This window comes from Fragaria vesca, linkage group LG2, assembly GCF_000184155.1.
Source record: "Fragaria vesca subsp. vesca linkage group LG2, FraVesHawaii_1.0, whole genome shotgun sequence".
NCBI lineage: Eukaryota > Viridiplantae > Streptophyta > Magnoliopsida > Rosales > Rosaceae > Fragaria > Fragaria vesca.
The window spans coordinates 12,146,758-12,170,241 of record NC_020492.1 but is presented as its reverse complement, the minus strand read 5'-3'; the positions used below and the strand labels follow the sequence as shown (position 1 = coordinate 12,170,241).

The 23,484-nt window shown below is 38.3% G+C and overlaps 1 protein-coding gene across 1 annotated transcript; it reads left to right on the top strand.

Annotated features, from left to right (window-relative positions):
* Positions 1-12,900: 12,900 nt before the first annotated feature.
* On the top strand, positions 12,901-18,720 carry LOC101303868. The gene is made up of 8 exons (XM_004290348.1): positions 12,901-13,980; positions 14,095-14,232; positions 14,324-14,428; positions 14,542-14,703; positions 15,459-15,639; positions 16,601-16,842; positions 17,311-17,474; positions 18,020-18,720. The coding sequence occupies exons 1-8, from the start codon at positions 12,958-12,960 to the stop codon at positions 18,591-18,593; spliced, it is 2,589 nt and encodes an 862-aa protein (XP_004290396.1). The 5' UTR covers positions 12,901-12,957; the 3' UTR covers positions 18,594-18,720.
* Positions 18,721-23,484: the final 4,764 nt, after the last annotated feature.

The following is a 23,484-nucleotide window of genomic DNA, read 5'->3' as shown; positions in this document are numbered from 1 at the left end:
TCTGTTGAAAACAATAGTGAATGGTATTCAACCCCCGGCTCATGTCATTTCACACTCGAATCACAATGGGGTTTCTTGACGAGAAAGCAAAGCCCGTCTAGAAAAATTACGAGACGCATGCATATATAAGTTTGTAAATAAGATTCAAATTTCAGAACAACTAACCAAATGTCAATTCAAATTTCCTTGTTCTCATTCCTAAGGTTGAAGGTGCATATCAGGTTTCTCAGTTCCGACCTATTGCTTTGGCTAATTTCTTGTCTAAGATTATTTCAAGAATTTTGGCGAACAGATTGGAACCTATTGCTTCTCGGATTATTTCTTCTCAGCAGCAAACTGCTTTTCTCAAGGGTTGTTTGTTTGTACCTATTTTTTTACACGTCGGCCTACTAAGCCGAAGTCATTGGTTGCGAAGAAGCCTACAACATTTAATGATAATTATCACGATTATTTCGGATAATTATTATCAACATTAATGAGATTTGCCGAGATTCATTATTTAGTATTAACATAAATACATACCAAATATTGAAGCAACGGCGATATATGGCAACAAAAAATAACATTTACGGCTAATTGGAAGCATTGAAGAACTATATTTTAAGATAATTAGTGCAATTCCAACGAAGCCGCAAGAGGAAAGAAATAACGGGGATAATTATTGCCGAGATTTAAATAAATTTGAAGGCATTAAAGATGATATTTCACAGTTGAGAGCAAATTGATTCTAACGGTGCCTCAAAAAAGAAAGTAAAATTAAGGAAATGAGTGGAGCACATCTTTATTCCGGTTATTAAGACCGAAATTCAAAAATATTTGATTGTATTATATTTCCTTAATTGGGTGTTCGTACTAGTATATATTCGACCCCTAACCTCATTGTAAAAGGTCCCCAACCAACACAACTGAACTCTATATAAATTCATACAAACACCAAATTCTCTACAATATCAATCTTTTTATTCATGTTCTAGCATAGTTCTCTTCTTCTTTTTATTTGCTTTTTTTACATTCCGCACTTTACTTTCATGCAATTTCTCTTCCGCATCTTTAAATTCATGCACTTTAATTTCTTGCAATTATTTTATGCAATTTACGTTTCATGCAATTTAAATTTTCGCCTTTAGATTCTTGTTCTTTTACTTTTCGCACTTTAATTCTCGCAAACCTATACAAAAATCACAAAAAAAAGGAGGAGCAACATCGGTGAAAACGCCGAAAGTTTTTTCAACAAAGGCAAGAGAACCCAAAGGCCGAGACGATTCCTTCCTCGGCCTACAATCGCTTGGAAGAAGTCAGATCAGGCGCAAAATTAATCAAAACCTCTCTTGGCCAACAGGCCGCGAGTTGGCACGCCCGCGCAATCAAGAAGGATAATTGTACCTTCGAGTCCCTCGGCCTCTCTTTTCGGCCGAGGCGATTTTTGAGGCAAACATTGTCGTATTACTCTAAACTATTAATGCTAAGGAGTTGCTTATGAAAATTTCCAACAAACTTAACGATTGGAAAAAAAGGTACCCTAGTAGAATACTTTGATCAAAGCTAACATCTCATGTATGCCCAATCATGTAATGTCTTGCTTCAAATGCCCAAAAAAATTGACAAATAGTATCGATAAATCCTCTAGAAATTTTTTCTGGGGTTCTGAGAACCATTGCCCTCCTGTGGCATGGAACCAAGTGTGCAAACCAAAGTACTAAGCTGGTTTGGGAATAAGACCAGCAGCTTTTTTCAACAAAGCTGCTATTGCTAAATTGGCACGGAAAGTGGTCAATGATGAAGATATATAACTGGTGGGCACAAATTGTGAGGAAAAAATGTCTAAGAAACTCATCTTTTTTTCTTTTTTTTTCAAGTAAAGAAGAAGCAGAATTGTTCGTATGCTTGGAAGGGCATTCTGGATGCCAGACCTCTAATTATGAAATGTATGCGATGGATTGTTGGCAATGGTAAGTCTATTAGCTTATGGTCTTTTAATTGGGTGCTTGATTATCCTCTTTATGAAACTATTATTGAAAATGAAAGGTAGTCTATAAACCTTGATGAAAAAGTTGATGAGTACATTATGAACAAATCTTGGAATATATCCAAGTTGCTATCTGTCTTGGATAGAAATGTTGTCAACCAAATTCTAGGGATCCCTATCCCAATTTCTGAATAGGAGGATCAATTAATCTGGGGGCCTTCCTCTAAAGGAAACTACACCATTAAATCAGCAACTTGGTTACAATTGGATGATGTAAATAAATATGACCAGATAAGCTTGATCAACAAACTTTGGAAATTAGATATCTAGCCTAAGACTAAATTTTTTGGATGGTTAATTACTTCTCAGAAATAGACTAAAAACTAGAGATAGACTTTCAAGGTTTGGCATGGTAAATGATAATTTTTGCCCTCTTTGTAACAGGGACAATGAAATAGCTAACCATGTCTTTGGCTATTGTGACTTAACAAAAGAAGTTTGGAATCTAATAGGTGTTCACCATTCTGTTGATTGGGAAAATGGTTATATTAATGTCTTTCAACAACTGTTCCTCAAGCAACCATATCAAAAGGAACTTTATGCTATAATGATTGTTACTTGCTAGCAAATTTGGAAGACAAGGAAAAATTTGATCTTGAGGAACACCACTACCAGTCCTTCTTCAGTGGTGGCCTCCTTTGTCAACATCCTCAATAATCTTTGCTCCTATGGTCAAATCAACATGAGTAATGCCCCTACAACACACCCAACATCGACCAAGTGGCAAGCCCTAGGAAATGATGCTTTCAAGATTTAACTTTGATGGTTATGTGGTTGGTGACTCAGCAACGGGGGGATTTGTAATCCGTGATTCCCTTGACAACCCGATTGCAGCTAGTTCAAGAAAGATAGGGAAGTCCTCGGTTCTAGTTTCAGAAGCTCTGACACTTCGTGACAGCTGCCTTGTCTACGCCAAAGACAAGGGATATAGTAGGTTAGAAGTGGAAGGAGACTCCAAACTAGTCATTGTTGCTCTTAACAGGGTCTTTGATCCTCCTCAGAGACTTATATATCAAATTGGTTAAAGATATCAGATTGCTCACGGCTCATTTTTCGTTTATCTATTTTAGACATGTGTTTAGGGAGGCGAATTTTGTAGCTGATGCATTAGCACACTTAGGTCACTCTTTGCCTAATAGTAATATTTGGGTAATAAATAGGGTTCCTAATGAGGCTTCTCAGGCCCTTGTATTTGACATTGTAAATTCGGGACGCCCTAGAGGCTCCCATATTTAATTTTATGTATTTTCCATAAAAAAAAAAGGGTTGTCGTATTGGCTTGGTTTCAGAAGGCTTCAACTTGTTAAATTGGAAAATTGCTAGTGGTAATATTGGCATCAAGATTGAATTGCTAAATGACGAGTCTCTTTGCTAGGGTTCCCCAACGACGGCAGTGATGGCTCTAAATTTGTTGCTAGAATTAGAGGGTCTTCCTCTCTCTCAGGTGATCTTGATGATGGAGGTGGTGGGGTTTTCCTCCGTTGGCCTCTTCATGCACCAATCAGATCTTAGTCTGATTGTTTTCTTCTGTTCCTTCTCGGTCTTGTTGGGATAGGTGGTTTCTCTGCCTCTGTGATGTGCGGCAACACATCTGGTGTTGTGTATGAAAGAGAGGTTTCTAGTTCGATGGTTACCGGAGGGACGTTGCTATTTTGGGATGCGGAGGCGGATCCGTTCCTATCTAGTGCCTTTGCGGAAGTGGTTTGTAGTCTGGTGAGCATCTGTACCTTTGAGTTAGGATGGCGTAACAGTGGTTGTGTCAGGATTGAGGCGACATGGTGACTAGACAAGCCAATGATGAAGATTGAGGACGACGATGCTGCGGGGATGCATGGCGGCGCTGCAAGGATGCTTGACTGCGCTGGGGGTTGCTTGATGGCACTGCGGGGTTTCTTGACGGTGATGTACGACTGCTAGATCTTGAGCCAACGTCATCGTTGTTTCAGTTTAGGATTAGGGCCGGGTTTGGGTCTTGGGCCTTATTGTTGGGCTCATAGCCTGGCCCTTGAACCATTTCAGTTTATTTAATTTTGTATTTGAACCTGGGGAAACTCTTTATGCATAGGGTGGTCCTTGGTGTTTTAATAAGTGCTCCTAGATGTTTCCTTCGGTACAGGGTAGTCTAGGGTGCTAGTTACTAGGTCACTTCTTTTAAGCTTCAATTCAAGGAATGGTTGCGGCATAGAGATTACTTAAGGCTGCTTAGGAAATTTCACATGGATCACTTTTTACGTAGTCCATGAGGACGAATCGTGTTCATGTTGTATTCCTACATTTGATTAATATAATGATTGACGTTCCCTTTTCAAAAAAAAAAGGATTGAATTGCTAAGGCATTTGACACTTTAAATTGGCAATTTCTTCTACATGTTCTTGATGGTTTATGGTTTTTGTTCACGATTTAGGGACTTGGTTCTCACTTTGCTAAATTCAACTCGATTATCCATTTTAGTTAATGGTTCACCACATGGGTTCATTTCTTGCAAAAGAGGTGTGCGACAAGGGGATCCTCTTTCACCTATTTTATTTTGCATTGTTGTGGAAGCCTTAAGTTGGGGTCTCTCTACTCTCTTCTCTGCAAAGAAAGTCAAGTCCATTTCACGGCCTCGGGATTGCTTGCTTTCTCATGTTCTCTATGTTGATGTTCTTTTTATCTTTTGAAGAGGAGATGCTTATTCTTTTCGACATTTGCAATCTTTCTTGAAACGCTATAGGGCTGCCTCCGGCCAGATTGTTAATAAGGACTAAAGTATCGTTTATTTGGGGGCCTCGCATTTTCATCATCGACATCAAGTAAAGAAGATTTGGGGATTTAAACTAGGTACTGCTCCTTTTAATTATCTTAGTGTTCCTATTTTTAAAGGAAAACCGCGACGTAGGCATCTTTAGGCTCTTGCTTATAAGGCTAAAGCTCGATTAAATGGGTGGAAAGGAAAGCTTTTATCTATGGCTGGTCGGGTTCTGTTGGTTAATGATGTTTTTTAGAGCAGGATCCTCCATGGTTTTTCCATTTATTTATGGCATTCTTAAATGTTGAACCACATATCAGCTTGTGCTAGATGGCTTATTGGAGATGGAAAATCTGTTCTGTTTTGGTTAGACAGATGGTTGAACTCCTCTCTTGTTCATCAGCTAAGTGCGGTTTCAATCTCCTATCTGTTAAAAACTCTTGTTGCTAACTTTATTGTGAACCATCAATGGGCTTTGTCTTCTCGATTCTTTAATTTATTTCTGGATTGTGCTAGACAAATACTTAAGATCCCCTTGCCAACTGCACCAGAGTGTGACCTCCTTATCCGGGAAAACTCTTCCTCCGATTTATTTTCTTTTATAGATGGTTATGATTTAGTTCGCCCCCATTTTGGTATGCCAGATTGGGCTTCTAGTGTTTGGCGTGGTTTTAATCCTCCACGCTACTCCATTATAGCTTGGCGGCTTTTTCATCTCAAGCTTCCAACAGATGATCAACTTCAACGCCATGGTATTCCAATGGTCTCAGCTTGCGAGCTTTGCTTTACTGGTCATATGGAGGATTTGCCACACTTATTTATTGATTTCTCTTTTGCACAGCATGTGTGGCAATGACTTGCTTGCTATTTTGGTACTTCTTTGCCATCACATGGATCCCTTAATGATCTCTGAAGTTCTTTTACAGGTAAAACCATTTCTCCTCAGCTTAAAAATCTATGGTTTGCCAGTGCTCTCTTAGCTCTTATGGCTATATGGAAATCTCATAACAAGCTTCGATTTGAAAATAAGAAACCCTCTCTTATGCGGGTTTTTCGATCGATTATGGCTTGGATTCGTTTTATAGCTCCGCATGCACCTGGTTTTGTCAATGGTATTCTAGACTCTAAAGTTTCTATCAAGATTAAGTGTGACTCCAGTTGTCAAACATCGAACTGCTCCACGAATTGTGTTGTGGCATCATCCTCTTTATCTTTGGCTCAAGTTTAATACTGATGGTTTAGCAACCCCGGGCTTACGGCTTATGATGGACTTTTTAGAGACAACTTTGGTTGTTTTATTGGTGGTTATTGTAAGGGTTTGGGGACTCAAATGACTTTCTTCTCTGAAGTTTTCGGTGTTATTATTAAAGTCGAGTTTGCTTTTCACTGTGGTTGGCATCAACTTTGGTTGGAGAGTGACTCTACAACTGTACTTCAATGCCTTTCCTCCTCTTCTTTTGTACCCCCTTGGCCTTTACGTATTGCTTGGTACAATTGTTTGGCTCGCATTCAACATATCTCTTTCACATGCTCACATGTTCTTCTCGAAGGAAATTCTGTTGCCGATAGATTTGCTAATTTGGGGTTGGGTACCTCCTCCCGCATTTGGCATGCAATTCATCCACCTGAGGTTGGTCCTTATTACTTGCGTATTGATGCTTTGGGTTTTCATTTTTATAGACATTCTTTATTAATGCTAGGCACCTTTGCATAATCACGTGTTCCATTGTGGTGGTTCAATATGTTGCGCCAGTAAGTTGGAGTGGCAATTTGGCAGTTTATAGATTTAATTTGTTTTGTCAGGTCTTTAGTTTGGGCTGTAATCTATTCTTAGTGGGGTGTTTTTACTCCCAAAATTACATTTGTATTTCTATTTTTATTAATATATAAATAATTTCGAATAAAGGGAAGGGGGTTGGGTTCCCTGAGTAGGGTAGACCTTTCGCCTTTAGGCTTGAGAGTGGGACTAGCTCCCTACATCGTCTACCTCCGAGAAAATAATAATTTTGCCTAATCCGTTATTTGCTTTATATAAAAAAAAAGGTTTGTAAATAAGATCCATTGACTTGAAGATATGCATGGTGCCAAAAAGTGAACCAGATTTAAGAGTTAACCAGTAGTATACATAACTTGCAAATTATTTGAGCCAATTCTACATGGAGATTGTTATGTGGCAACAGAGATTACTATAATTATGTATCTTAATTTGAGTTAATCAGTTGTAAACTTCTTGATGAAAAGGTTAATCAGTTGTAAACTTCTTGTTTAAATTAAAGATGATAGTTCTCACCTTGAAATAATTTCCTTCTAACGTGGTGTAATAAGAAACCCAATCAGATTAACTACATAAAAGTCCATTACCGAAAGATTTAGAAGAGAGCTAGATTTTTATCTCATTTCATTTGCAATCAGACATCTTTGTCGAAAGGAAGTATGCAATTCCTAACAGACATATATATTTTGACATTAAGCTAGCATCTAAGAGATCATTATCGGAAGTGAATAGACTGCTTCGAAGACATTAATCTTTATTGTCACTCGTCTCAATATTTGAAGCAATGGCGGATCCATGATTTTGTGTATTTTTTTCGATTACTGAAAGAAAACATACAAACTATAGAACAAAATCTCTATCAACTCCCCTTCCCAGCTGATTCAAATGGAACAATGGGGACATAGAATGAGGAAGGCAATAAAACCAGATACCAGAAAAATAAGATGCATGACCTAAAACCGCAATTCTATCAGCTACAAAATTTTCTTCTCTATGAACATGCCTAAATATACAACATTGTAGAGAGGAGGATAGCCATCTTATGTCTTCTATGAGTGATTGTAGACATCAAGGAACAGTCGCCTTACCCATGAGAACTTTGTTATCACCTTCAAGCTTTCTCTGATTCTGCAAACACGCTGATTGCAACCCATTTCATAAAGCAGTGGCTTCCGTAATTAAAACACTTGTATCCCCAAGCTTTTTAGCAACGGCAAGAAGAGGATTACCATGATGATCTCTAAACATAAAACCAATATGAGAAGTATGTTAGTCACCGAAGCATCAAAATTTACTTTTACAAAACCCGGATCTAGAGGATGCCATTTAATTGAAGATAGTCGTCTATGTAACCTTGGAGGAAAAACATTAACTGAATTATAAGACTGAAGGAAAGTCATAGTTTGATAATAACATTGATTCATATAAGTATTCCGCCCCATATACACAAAATCATAAAAATCGTAATTTTCATGTAATGTTTTATCAACTACACAACAAGTCTTTCGTATAAAGGAGTCATTATCACATAATTAACAAAATTCAACCCACTATTAAATTGCTCGCATTCTTTCAAACATAAAGAGAAAAATTTTTATTCGCCTTTATCCGATGCGAATTATATAAAATAATTAAGTTTTTCATAAGAGAAAACAAAAATAATGCCATCCCCAACTACATGCCATATATTATATATAATATAAACATACCTAGAGTAGAAGGTTGGATTTAAATTGGTGTTGATTAATATGACACACCACAAAAGTTTTAATGTTTTATAGACTTGAAAGTCAACTAGTGTTGTCAAGCTAGCATAAGATGACTTTATACAACTATTATTGAATTATCTGTATTATATGTCAAGATTTATTCTATTAAAATATCATAAATTAATGTGTCAAGAGTTCTTCATAATAAGCTAGATAAAAAATTCTTCATGTTGACATCATAAAATAATAGCCGTACATAAAATCATAACCGTACATTAAGAATGGATTGACCAGATGATTTCATGAGGCAATATGAGATTCTTTCATATGAGAAGAGGATCCGAGTTCATTCCTTAGAGAGATGTTGGTATTGTTTTGATTTTTTTTTTTTGATTGGATATACAACTCAAATGTTACAACGAGTCTATCGTGAGTTAAACTCATAACCTCCCACTTATAAAGAGGAGACTATATCACTAGACCAATTGGTATTGTTTCGATTTCTTAGTGATAAATAATTTTCACAAAACACATCATAATATTTTTTTTTTCTTTGAAAAGGACAAGTCATAATTTTATGAAAATCCAAAACTATCAAAAACAAAACCCTATGACTTTTGTATTATAAGGGATTATTATTTTTTTTTTGTAATCAACTTCATTTCTATTTCGATGCTTCCTCTTCATTCAACAAGTATGCAGTGTAATAAATTAAAGAACACCAAATTTTAATCTTGATTCAATCTAACAAGAAAATTATTCTGATCATACTCGCATAAAGGCCAAAACAAGAAAAAACACTGAATACTCATATCTTCGGAGCAAGAGCCGTTTCCTCTTTTTTCGGAGTGACACCACTGGTTCTCTGCCTACGTAGGGGTGTAGGGTGTCTTCTAAAGTTGTCATCGGCGGTGTTTGCTTGGTGGACAACGCAGATTTGTTTGTGTATTTCTTAGGGCGTTATTGTCAGAGCGTGGGTAATGTGTCGACGATGGTGATTTGACGGTTGCATGAGTTTGTGGAAGTCGACCAATGAAAAAGTAGCGGTTTTCGTGAAGTAGCAGTCTTCAAGTCAGGTTTGACCATAATATACGGTTTTGAGACTACTTTGTGGCAACAGTTATTTGGTCTCGTTAGAAAGCTACCAGAGTGATTGGCGGTTGAAGGCTCCTTTAGAAGCTCCGTCGCCGATCAAGTCTTGGTGGGAGAGAGGATAGAGAGATATGGGCCTTTGGGTCTAACCTTTTGGACTGTTGTAATAGGTCTGTGGGTCGGGCTTTTGATGCCCTCTTTTCCTTTTAATCTCGCATGTTGGGCTTAGCTTGTGTTAGGATTTTGTAAGAGTGCACCTCAAAACCTATATTGCTACTTGGTCGAAGATGTTTACCGTTTTGACAAGTAGAAATGTACGCCATATGGGTCTTAGGCGTCTAAACTTGTCAAGATTGCTGTTTCGTCCTAGGGTTATATATTATTAGAGGGTTTTATTTTCTACTTTTAGTTTTTAATTGCTTGCCTTTTCGGACTTTGGTTTAGCATTTTGTTTTCTTTTTTTGTGTGTGTGTTCAAATTAGAGCTTTATGTGCTTCTATTGGATTATATCTCCTCTTTGACCAGGTAGGCTTCTACCCAATTGGAAGTTTTGGCGTTTCGCCACATGGATGGGCTACTCGGCCAACGGAGTTATCCATTTCCCTTAAAAGAAAAAAAGAAGAATATAATCTCTCCCTCCCTCTCTCTCNNNTACNCTATTCATNATCTNTNANTANCTNCNCNNCATNTNTGTCTACTAACGTTACGTTACGTTACTTACGTTACGTACGTTCGTTACGTTACGTTACCGTTAACGTTAACGTTACGTTACGTTACGTAACGTTAACGTTAAACGTTAACGTTAAACGTTAAACGTTAACGGTAACGGTAACGTACGTTAACGTAACGTTACGTTACGTTACTACGTACGGTAACGTACGTACGTACGTACGTACGTACGTTACGTACTACTACTACTACTACTTACGTTACGTTAACGTACGTACGTACTTACGTACGTTACGTTACGTACGTACGTTACGTACGTTACGTTACGTTAACGTTACGTTAACGTTACGTTACGTACGTAACGTAACTAACGTAACGTACGTACGTACGTTACTTAACGTAACTTACGTTACGTACGTACGTTAGTACGTTACGTTACGTACGTAACGTTACGTTACGTTACGTTCGTTACGTACGTACGTACGTACGTACGTACGTACGTTACGTTACGTTACGTACGTTACGTACGTACGTACGTACGTACGTACGTACGTACGTACGTACGTACTACTACTACTAACTTAACTAAACTAAACGTAACTAACTACTCTCTCCTCCTCCTCCTCTCTCTCTCTCTCTCTCTCTCTCTCTCTCTCTCTCTCTCTCTCTCTCTCTCTCAAAAATAATGGTCAACCATCCCCAACCGCATGCCATATGTTTAAGTTTTTCCTTTACACCAGTACTCTCTATTTCAACTTAAGTTTGATTTATATTCTTGATTAAATAAAGAAAAATTAATTTAAATGTGTTTTAATATCACATAAATTGACTTAAACAGAATTGCATTGAATTAACATAAATTATAGAGAATCTTATCTCGCTAGCTATATTTAGAGAACGAGATAGCTAAAAGTTAAAATGGCTAGCCACTTACTAATCCGCTTGAGCTAGTAAAATTGATAAATAACTAAACTCGCTCTATAAAATGGCTCCGCCAATATAGAGTGTGCTAAATATGTTCTCATGAGGTTTCTATAATAAGCACCGAATGAAGACTTTTAAATTAACGGTTGCATAACATGCATTTTGGAATTTGAAAAGAAGAACATTTGTATGATTAGGACTAGGCTTAAAGCCCGTAGCAGAGAAAAAAGACCGGCACACCGACCTGAACAGGACGGGCCGGTCTTTTTACCGATTCTTTTATGAAAAATGTCCGGTCCTGGCCGGTCCAGGTCTAGTCCCCGATTTCAAGATAGTTCTTCGGCTCGAAAGCTCAAAGTATAGATCCTAGTTCCCAGAAGCGGCTTATGGCTTCTGCAAATCCAACTCCATCTTTTTCACAAATTACACCGTTCCCTTCACTGTTCTTAAGCTTCTCAATTCCATCTAAGCCCTCTCGATTCCATATTCCTAATTTATTATGCCAATCCAGAAATTAGAACAACTCCTACGGAATCTACACAATTTTATCCCCACAACAACACCCAGTAAATCGACCAACGTGTACAAAACTTGGGTTCACTAACACCAATAGAAAAAATACAAAGATTAAAATATGACATGTTTCTTTTCATTGGCAATGAAAACCACAAAAAGATATGAGCTTTTTGAATATGCGATTCGCTTTGTGCTCAGTTCCTTGCAAAGCCATAACAAAAGGCAATCAATCAACTACAACAAAACTATAGCAAAGGCAATCAATCAACTGCACCAATTCAATTCGGTAAATTAGTAAACAAAGGGTTGATCTGACCACCGGAGGATTGGGGTGGTGCCGAAGTTGCTGAGGAGGCTGCAAGGGTGGTCTTCTAGATGGCTTCGACACTGGTTTAGCTTGAGAGAGGTGGTGGCGGCAAAAGACGAGTTTTGTGGCTAGGGTTGGATCTTGAGGTAGGTGGGCCGGAGTCAGCTAGGCCTGCTCGGTCTGGGCTGGTTTTGTAGCCTAGAGTTGGATTTGGGCTGCTGGTAGCTATGGGGCGAAGTAGCAGTCTTCAACATTATCTAGTTTTAGAACTTTAGTTGACTTAGGAGGGGAGGGGTACACCATGAGGGTCACTAGGCCCCAAGCTTGCAAGTTAACTGTTTTGGGATTATGTAATATCGTTAGCTATCAAGTCGTTTTGTTTTGTTGAGTCTTATTTTCTTGTAGGTTTTTTTGGTTAATGAATAATGCGAGTGCGATCGGCACATGTCGGTAGTATGGTTTACTTTTATTTTGGGCAGCTTTTTGGTTATTAGATTAGTTTTTTTTTTTGACAATAAGTTATTAGATTAGTTTGGTCGTTTAACATCTTTTTCTTACGCATTGAATGTAAATGAGGGTCGTTCGTGACTTTCAACCTTGATTTAGCTAAAAATGTTGATTAATGACAGGCGTTTGACTCCATTCTCCCTCAAAATAATTACACGGGTGAAAATATCCATTTAACACCAGCAATTCCAACACTCTTCCGTGCTGCACCCAATTCTAGTATTCTACCCATAGCACCCGGCACCCGGCACCCTCACCAATCACCATTCTCTTCTCTCTCGTGACTGTAATACCCTTGAATGCTTCAAAACGGAGCAACGAGTCAAAGCAACACATTAGTTCGATTTCCAGAGAATAACATCCCGCAGCCGAATACTCATTCCGCGTTGACTTTCTAAGTGCCAACACTTTCTTCTCGTCTTCTCATCTCAGGAATTCCAAGCAATTACTACCTAGAAAATGGCAAGTCGTCCAAGTCTTCTCCTCCTCAGTCCGCGTCTTCACACCCGCGAAACAAAGGCTCGCATTTCTCCTCTTTTGTCTCATTCTCTTGGACGGACCTCAGCAACTGGGAGGTATTCCTCTGTTGGGTTCGCGACAAGTTCAAGTCTTTGTTCTTGGTTTTGCGGAAACACTGGCTTTGGTTCATGGGTTTGTGAGGTTGCGGTGGTTTCGGGATTGAGCTGAAGTCTGGCAACTTCATCATGGCTGCTGCTGAGGTTATGAGAAAGGTGATGAATGCTGTTGTGTCTTCAAAAGGCGATGCTTTTGATGTCGAAGATTTGAGCGCGGAGTTGGAGTACTCATTTGCAGTTGAGTACCAAGGTCCTCCGGTGGGTTATGAAATCCCACGTGCGTTTCCGGTCGACATTGATCACATCCCGACCGCAGCTCCGGTTTCTTCGGCGTGTCTGTTGCAGAATCTGTCACTCCCGATTATCCAGCCCATTGCGAAATCCAAGGGCAGTTTAGAGTGTAAGCTTGGGGACGAAGCAAAGGTGATTGTTGATTTGAAAAGAGAGAAGGGTGTGTGTAATGAAGCTGGAAGCTCTGGTGAATTAGCTGGATATGGTGGGGAAGGTGGTTGGGGATCATCAGAGTCTGGTTTGAGCTCGAGAAGTGTTTCCTCTGAGGTTTTCTCTGGTAGAGAGGAGGGTGGTGTGGATGAGATTGTTCCTCACCATGTGAAAAGGCCATCGATTGTGACTTTTCGTGATCCGGATTCGAATGACGTGGTTGTAGAGGTGGAAGAGTTCAATGCCTCTGATGAGGAGGAGAGTGTGGACGTGAGGCCTAGGGTGGAGAGGAATGGGAAGAAGGGGTCGTGTTATCGATGTGGGAAAGGGAACAAGTTCACTGAGAAGGAGGTGTGCATTGTTTGTGGTGCAAAGTATTGCTGTGAATGTGTGCTGAGGGCAATGGGGGCAATGCCAGAAGGAAGGAAATGTGTTACTTGCACTCGTTATAAGATTGATGAGTCGAGGCGAGGGAGTATGGGCAAGTGTTCTAGGATGCTCAGGCGGCTTCTGGGTAAGGCGCTAGCTGATGCGGTCATGAAAGCTGAGATATCATGCCAGGCAAATCAACTGCCAGGCGATCTTGTTTTCGTGAACGGCGAGTCTCTTACTCAAGAAGAGCTAGCTAGATTGCAAGGTTGCAGAAACCCCCCAAAGAAGCTAAAACCAGGAGCTTATTGGTATGATAATGTGTCTGGTTTTTGGGGAAAGGTAAAATTTGAACTCAGCTCATGATTTTTACATTTGTAACATGTTTCTATTAGACATCTATGTTGTTGCAAATTGGATCACAATGGGATAATTGCTGCTGATTTGATTGAACAGGATGGTCTTAGGCCTTGCCAAGTTATAAGCCCCCAGCTGAATGTTGGGGGCCATTTGAAGCAAAGTGCTAGTAACGGGGACACACAAATAATGATAAACAATCGAAGGATCACCAAGTTTGAGGTCTTCATGCTGCAGGTTGGTATACTCAACTTTGCTTAAGTTCATTGGTATGATATGCTTTGAAACCTTGCATTCCATTGATGTCATTTTGTTTAATTTCATGCAGATGGCAGGAGTGCCATGTGAAGGAAATCTTAACTATTGGGTGGAAGCAGACGGATCCTATCTGGAAGAGGGAATGAAAAACGTAAAGGGAAAGATATGGGACAGGGTATGTATGCATTTATATATGCAATGATTATGATTTTTTTATATATTTTTTTTTGCTAAGTAGTCAATTTTAATGCATCAAACACCCCTTAACTGTGAAGTATTTCCTTGCAGAAAATGAAGCTGGTTTGTACTCTATTGTCTGTGCCAATTCCTACTGCATCTAAAAATCCTCCTCCTGCAGAAGAAGACAGAAACTTTATTGAAGAGAAACTGCTTAAGAAACTTATTTTATTTGGGTATCATAAATCTGGCTCAAGCACTATATTTAAACAGGTAAAGTGTATGTTTACAGAATATGATTACATCTCTAAATGTTGTTAAGTTCATATCTTTATTGGTGCGTATCCTGTTGCATAGTTTCATCGACACACGTATTTGTGGTAGACAAGCTTAGATGAGAAAAAGTTAACTGTAGAAGTTGAGCACTAGCTAGTTTTGGCAATGCTTTGTATGTGTTTACGAACATGTTGGAGAACACACACACATGCTTATATGTAGATGTATTGATTTAGTATGTATGTAGCATGTATGTAGCATGTATGCTTTTCTCTTTTGCAGTATTATGTAATATCAACGTAGTTCTCTTGGTCCTTCGTATCAGTTGCAGTCAGCTTTTGCTCAAAACTTTTTACCAACCATCAAAGTCATAATGCACAAAGATAGCCAACTCAAACAGAAGAACAACTAACTTATATATGTGTATGTATGCATATAAGAGAAAAAACGAACCACACTAAAGATGAATTCGTTCTTCTTTTATACAGAGCAGATTATTTTTCTATTACAAACTGATCCCTATGTCTATTAGAAACCAACTCTTGTCTGCTTTTTGCTTCTCGATTTCGATCTACAAACAATTGGAAAGAAAAGTGTGATAGTCATGCTATGGTATTACCAATTGGTAATGTAATGTTCAACGTATAACAGTGCTACTTGTAATCCAATATATATGTATATATGTGTATATATATATATATTTTTAATTAGTACGTCAAACTTTCTTGACCCCAAGTATTTGTGTATTGTAGGCGAAGTTTTTGTATAATGTTCCTTTTTCTGGAGATGAGCGCCAAAATATTAAGTTCATGATCCAAAGCAGATTGTACAGTTATCTTGGTATACTGCTTGAGGGACGTGAATGGTTTGAAGAAGAAAGTTTATTGGTTGAGAACAGAAAAGGAGATCTTCGAGATGAACGGGCTCCTTCAGGTACAATAAAGTTGATTCCACCTTCTTTCTTCACTCCAATGAGTGACCGATCTGTGATTTTTCTTGTCAATCAATAATAATTATGTTATGGAATAGGGATAGCAGTGCATGACTAAATATAAAGCATATGACTCTTATACCTTAATTCTTTATAACATCAAACCAAATTTAATTTTGTTGGTAAAGAGAAGAAAGTATCTGTATATCCCTCTTTAGAAAAGTTTAAAAATTAACTTTGACTAGAGACCAGCGAAGGTGCAAATGTGCAATCAAGCCTGAAATTCAAATTTCATTCTGGAAGATACTGTCTAAATTTTCTGTAGCTTTCCATTTTAATACACTGGACAGATTATTATAGTTTTTACTTCTTAGTATACCTTTTGCGCGTTTGTACATCCAATTTACTGTGACCAATAATATCCTAAACCCTTTGATCCCATGGTTCCATAGCTACCTGTCTCATGCTTTCTCTCCATTATACTAGTTGAAAACAAATTTTTTTGTTTTGTTTTGATGCTTATTTTTATTTTTTATTCTTATTTTTCGAGTGATATGAAGTATCCCTTTAGATAATTGTTTCCTAGTTGAAGAATGTAATAAGAATCAGCTTTAGGAGTAATTTTACATTGTAGGGTCTACTGATTACCCCACCTTTGAGTCTTTGACAATACCAAGCTCAATTGATAGTTTTCCAGATTGCTGTAAAGGCTCAATACCAAAATGTATTGGAATAAAATATCTTGCTCCTTGTGATACCTAGTGCTTCTTTTTGGGTACAAATTGATTTTCTTTGAAGTTGATGTTTGTTTATATATTTTTTATTGTTATTACGTTTCCCTTTTCGGTGTTTGGCTTGCAAATAAGAAATTAAACAGCTCTAAGATTGTTAACATGTCTATCGGTTTATTACCATCAGTATTTCACTAAATAGTCGTGTCTGAAATTGTTTGATTGACAACAGGAATTACAAGTCAGCTGGACAGTAAAACAACATATGCCATTGGCCCTAGACTGAAATCTTTTGCAGATTGGCTACTAAATATTAAGATATCAGGTACTTTGGAAGCCATATTTCCTGCGGCTACTCGTGAATATGCACCATCTGTTGAGGAGTTGTGGAAGGATCCAGCTATTCAAGCCACATACAACCGAAGGGATGAAATAGAAATGCTACCCAGACAAGCTAGTTATTTTCTTAATCGGGTGAGATCACGCTTTGTGATTCCTCTAGCTTCAGCCAATTCACATTCTACAGTTAAACTGCCTGCGCTTAATTTTCCCTTTTGTGTCCTTTTTTAATCTCTTTGACCTCTGATCATCAAACTTTTTAATTATATGATGCACCAGAATCTCATGATTATACCAAAGCTACACTGACTTTTATTTTTATTGAATTATCCCAGACCACACCAACATCGTAGGAAGATATGACTTATATTTTCTTTTTACCAGAACATTCTGTAATCAAACTACTGTAGATTCATTTCTAACAATTAGTAAACAGACAAATGGGGATGGGCTTCGTTTCGTTTCTGTTTCCAGCTGCTTCTTTCACCTATTCCCGAACCCAGATTAGTAATATTGCCATTCGCTATATCTGAAAATGGAATGTGGATAACATGTGATCATCTTACAATATTCTTTGTACTGAATTAACTATGGTTCTGACAGGCTGTTGAAATTTCAAGGACCGATTTTGAGCCCACAGACATGGACATATTGTACGCAGAGGGAATCACCTCATCCAACAGCCTTACTACCATAGAATTTTCATTTACTAGATCATCTGAACGTAACGATCTGGACCCTTTCTATCAGCATAATCCTTTGCAGAGGTTAGTGTTGCCGATTTATGCATTAATTAAAATATTAACTAGATGTTTGAGAAAATTATTTTTGTTCATTAAGTGGGCAAACCTCTTGGTCAGTGTTGCTGATGAGATTTACTGCTGACATGCATTGTATGGATAAAAATTGCTAAGCACTATAGATATATTAATTCTGGGATTATGCATCTAGACTATACATAGCTAAGGATGAAAACTTCTATAGTTCTTGCAGAATAGTTAGTAAAAGAGTGAATGGTATGCTTTACCAGTTAAAGGAAATCACAGAAATGGAAAGCTAGTTTTGTGACTTTGTCAATGCTAAATCATCAGTAAGTTAATTGAAAGTCCACGGGATATCAGTTCAAATTCATCTATCAAGATATGGTCTTAATTTTAAGTGTTGGACTGTCCTTGTATATCTGAAAATGAAAAAAAGCAATATTGAGGCCTTCTTTGGTTCCTTAGCACTAGAAAGGGCTGCTTCTTTAATATTGCTTAGAATCATCTGGAAGGGTTTCAAAATATGCTTTGACATTTTTGGTACACCACAGGTATCAACTCATTAGAGTGCATAGCCTTGGAGGAAGTTGCAAGTTGCTGGAGATGTTTGAAGATGTTGATATGGTCGTATTTTGTGTTGCATTGACAGACTACGATGAGTTTTGTGAAGATATTAGTGGGGTATCCATAAACAAGATGATGGCAAGTAAGCAGCTGTTTGAAAGCATTGTAGCTCATCCAGCTTTTGATCAGAAACACTTCCTTCTGGTACTCAACATGTTTGATCTGCTTGAAGAAAAGATTGAGCATGTCCCTCTCACTCGATGCGAATGGTTTCATGACTTCAATCCAGCAACTAGTCATAATCCCAGCAGTAGTGATAATAACACTAATAACCCTACGTTGGCTCACCGAGCCTTTCAGTATATTGCAATGAAGTTCAAAAAACTATTTCATAGTCAAACAGATAGAAAGTTGTTTGTCTCCCTAGTCACTGCATTAGAGCCTGATACTGTAGATGAAGCTCTCAGATATGCTAGAGAGATTCTAAGATGTGAAGAAGAGGTACCCAGATTAATTAATGAGTTCTCTTCGGCTAGCATTGATGCCAGTTCTACAGTTTAATGTCTGACCACAAAAGTGGCTCCTAACTCCTAAGTAAGGCATTACATTCATTACTGATGTGCAAATTGTTTATATGTATACATGTAAACAGATATATAAGAAGAAATACAGAGGCCAGATTCTTTTCTGTTTCAGGTTTTACTACTTTGAAGTTTTGTGGATGCAGGATGCTGATAGATTTAACACAGGAAACTGGACAGAATTTCATGTCCTAATTTTCCCACATCGCAGACTGTTCCACCAAACTCTATAAAAGACTATATATATAAAGTTAAAATCCCTAGACCTGCAGCGAAAATGGAATGTGAAGAGTAATACCAGACTGTTCTGCAGATCCCAGATATGAATATATTCATGTCTCAGCTGTGCTAACGCGCTTTGGTTGATGAATCAGTTGCATTAGCAGATCCAGCCAAATAGAAAATGAAAACAAAACAGCAACGATTGAAGGAGTGATTCGTAAGCATGTTTCCAGTTACAGAAACAGCTCCAAGGTACTTGTTAACTTGATATTTATCTCCGGGTTAGCTTCTGTTGTTTGATCTTGTTTCCAAATTTCGTATTCACACCAAACACAAGGAGCATCTCCAACCGAGTGGTTGAATCCATGTGTAGTGCTCAATTGGTAATAATAGATATGTAAAACTCCTCAAACTCACGAGACTTATTTGACATGGAAATGACATCTTCACTCGCTCTCACATTTTGCATAGGCAAAGCAAACTATCTTTTGAAACCCTTTGGAAATGACAACTCCAATAAAACTAGAAGGCTAAGTACTTCCATGAAAGCACATCAAGAAGACAACTTGGAGGCCCGAAGCACCCAAGTATTGAGTGAGAAGTAGAAAAAGAAAAACTAGCTAACTTATTGATTGATCGATCATTCCTAACTTGTAGTATATTAATCCTTTTGATGAATTATTTTCTTCTTACTAAAATCTCTAACAGATGAGAACGTACTTGGAGTAGCCGGATAGGTGTTGGCCGGACCGCCGGAGTAACTAGCTAGCAAAAACCATGCTGGCCTATTAATGGCAGGACTCAGCTATATATATATATACCAGGGAAGAAGATCATGCAGGTGTGTCCACCATGAATTTTTTGCATCGATCCATTTTACCAAACTTCATTTTGACACTACTAAAACAATTCTCAATTTCAGAACCAGAGATTCATAAAACAGAAGTAACCTCACAGAAAATGTACATATTCAAGACTAGATTAACTAGATGGACTAGATACAACACACACACACGTACAATAGCCGAATATCATCACCAAGGAACAAAACGGTCCATGAGCAAACAAACAGTGGCCTCAGAAAGCGTAGAAGAGTTCCTCCTCTCTTTTCTAACAGCACTCTCCATCACCCCAGCTCCTTCATGAGCTGCAGCAGCTACAGCTGGTTGTTGCTGCTGATCAACCTTACCCTCATCTCCTCCTTCGCTATGCTTCGCCTTTTTCGACGACCACAGAAACCGCTTCTTGGCCCCAACCTTCTCCTTCAGCTTCCCCAGCTCGCTCACCCATCCCTCCATCACTGCAGACATTACTATAACTCAAAGTATATATAGACTAGCTAATCTCTTAAAATCTTTCTCGGCGTTTGTAAATTTTCTCTCTTACACTTGAGGGCGTAATGAGGAAAGCCAAGGTAATAGGAAAATGGTTCTTATAGAGGCGTGGATGATGATGAGGTTTGGTTTTCTTCGTTGCTAGCTAGTGGTTTTGCTTTCAACAACGGCAACTGCTGCATGTGGTTTGAAGGAGGATACAACAAAATCAGTTTGTGTCGCATAGGCAACCTCTTGGATCTGCGGTCGTAGCACACAGCATATATATATGAATTTTGATGGGATATTCGAGCAATTGATTTACGTGTGGGACTGGCTTCGTTTTGTTAGATTGTGGACAAACTGTGGACGACTTGGCCTTACTGCTGCTCTTCAATTGGTTTCAATTATTTCTTTTTTGATTACATCCACGACTGAAAATTACAACACCACCATTTTAACGTACTTCTGTGAATGTAACTTATACCATGCCAGATGAAACTGAACGGTTTAAACTGTTTCTAACGTACATAAATTGCTACATTAAAATGTATAGATCGAATTTTAGTTAATCAGTGATGGCCGTAGATTTTTCTATGATATACACTGGACGCATGACACGAAAAAATGTTAAGAATTTTTGACTAGATATTTTCTGTAGAACTTCCGACCAACGCTTTCATCAAAACATTTTATTTTATTTTCCCTTAAGACGTAATTGACATTTCGGCTTTATGTTGGGATATTTTTCTTTGCACACTGTTTTTTTTGTCTCTTTGGTTTTGCATCAAAGCCCCCTTAAATCTTGTTACAACTCTGATTGGTACTTCTATTTGATGCATGCATTGCCAAATCTTATTTTCTTCATCTCTGGCCAATTGTTCTCTAATGGCGACCTTTTCTCATTTCCCAGCTAGCAAATCTTTAAGAAAGGCCTGCTCTTGCCAATAAGTTGTTTTTTAATTCAAGTCCTCTCATCGGGTTGTGTGAAAATTATTATTCAACTTCTTTTTGGTTCAAAAATTAAGCTCTCTAAAAAATTCTGATTCAACTTTGAAGCTGAATCTTTGATTTATGCCCGCGTAGATTTCTGCAGCATAGATTGTGGTTAAACTTTTTTTTTTTTTTTTTTTTTTTTTTTGGTCAATGGTAGGATTTTTATTCAAACTAGAAACAAAATCAACCACAAGATCCTAAATGGATCGAAAGCAACAGAAATAACAACAACATACAAACATATCCTACATATCCTACAAACTTCAGCCAAGGAGCAGATCGATCAGCAATAGGTTGACACAGAGACGTCTTCCGAGGGTGACATAGGACCGTCACCCGATCCGCTGGCGACGGCTTTGAAGCCAACCAAACCAGTCTCGTTGAAACACAGCAGTACCCAACCCAACCAACAAACTCCACAACACAAATCGCAAATCCATACGAAACATCCTCAAAGATAGTAACCAAAATAAAATAAAAAGGAAAAGAGGTAAAAAGAACGATCCGATCTGCAGCGAGGAAGGATCCGAAGGGACAGCAAGCAGTCCCTTGTTGCGCTACCGAGGCCATCGGATTTAAGCGCGATGACGGGATAACCCCGTTAAAAGGTCCACTCCAGATGCTAACGATAGAGCTCGAAGAACTCAGCGAGCAATCGGTGAAAATGAACCAAACTGAGGAGGATGTGCATCTTATCCATGAAGAGTTTGAGATCTGTGAAGTTGAGGAAGAGGGTAGGGGGTGGGTAAATCGAAATTTGAAGATTAAGCAAGGTTGGGAGTTTGGATCTGGGAGAGAATGGAACTTGAATGGAAAAAACAAACCATACCTGCCATTACCAAGGCAGAGAGACTGCTTAAAGCAGAGAATACTCCCCCTGCTCTCAAGTCAAGGTTCTGGACCGGAGAGGGGGGAGGAGGGAGCAGCTGAGATGGAGTTTCTAGAGAGAGGGGAGAGCTTCTCTCACTAGAGAAAAGATAAGGACAGATTGTGGAAACTTTTGATTTCCTTCTTAGCATTGGCTTTCATTTGGTTATTGACCAATCTGTTTTCACATGAGAGGTTTCGATTTTGGTCTCCCCCTAGAGGCCTCTCTTTCTTGTTCTTTTCCTTATTTTAGCTTAACAAAAAAAAAGAAAAAGAAAAAAAAAGACCAAAGTCTGAAACAATGAAATACTGGAATCCTTCTGTAATTAGACGTGGGATATTTTGAAGGGATTGTATTCTTTTGGAAGAAGGATATTATGAAGTTTTGGAGGTGGGATATTTTGAAAGACAGGAACTTTGGTAGGGTCTATGACGAGAATAATACCTTTTTTATTTTTTTGATAGAGAAAATAATACTTGATATGCCTATCTTTGTGAGCTTTTGATAGAAACATGTAGCGCCACAATGGTCAGCTTTCAAGTATGAACTTTCTTCTTTGTCTTGCTGTGACCGCAAGAAAGTTCTAAAAGAAGCAAGTGGTATTGCAAGTCCTTATATGCCTCTAATACGGCTTTGAGGTAATTTATGTTCTTTTCAGCTAGCTGTATTTGCTTCAAGTTCAGAGGTTCAGTTAGATGCTGCTAATTATCAAATAGGGACGCAACTGTGGAAAAAAGAATAACACATAGCTAGGATGCAAAATCAACGAGTGCCAAAAAGACTGGATAGCCTTGATGAATGGAGAATCTGATTTAGTGTTTGGTAATATGTTGATGGACTTTGGGGTAACTCACAGCATCAATATTTATCCTTGTTAGAATTACTAGCAGCCTAGCAGCGGATAAGACTAAATCTCTGAAAATAATGATAAGAATAAATTGAGGGTGGCCATGTTTTCATAATGTAAAGATTTCGTGATCGGTTATTAATTTATTTCATCAATTAGTTTTCTGTTGTCTGTATAGTGAAGTTGTAAACTAACAGTAATTAACTAGCTCAAGTGTGCCAAATGTAAGAACCTTAATTCACATGAGTAACCATGTTCTGGAACTTCTGTGCCGCAATATTCTAGCAACCTAATCACACTGGGTCACATTTTTCTTTGGGACCTTAAACTTACCATATGTACTTCCATAGTTACAACATTAGCACTGTTATTGATTTGAAAGTGAAGCAAACAGAAAAGTAAAGAGCAAAAAACAAAGACAGAGACAAAAACAAACTACACGTCTTTAAGGGCTAAAGCACTCCACAAGCATGAAAACTGAAGCTTCGGACGAGAAGCGTGTCAAAACCGAGTTGACAAGCACGACTCGGCCGAACACTGGAGCCAACAACGTTGAGGAGATCATTCCTCTTGCTTGGCTAACCCCAACATCAGTGCTCGTTGAGGCTGAGGCACTAGACGAAAG

Bases quoted from the DNA above. Each gene is read 5' to 3' on its own strand.
- LOC101303868 (XM_004290348.1), top strand. From the start codon at position 12,958: ATGGCTGCTGCTGAGGTTATGAGAAAGGTGATGAATGCTGTTGTGTCT. The intron at 13,981-14,094 runs GTAAAATTTGAA...TTGATTGAACAG, and splicing joins TGTCTGGTTTTTGGGGAAAG to GATGGTCTTAGGCCTTGCCA. The intron at 16,843-17,310 runs GTGAGATCACGC...TGGTTCTGACAG, and splicing joins CTAGTTATTTTCTTAATCGG to GCTGTTGAAATTTCAAGGAC.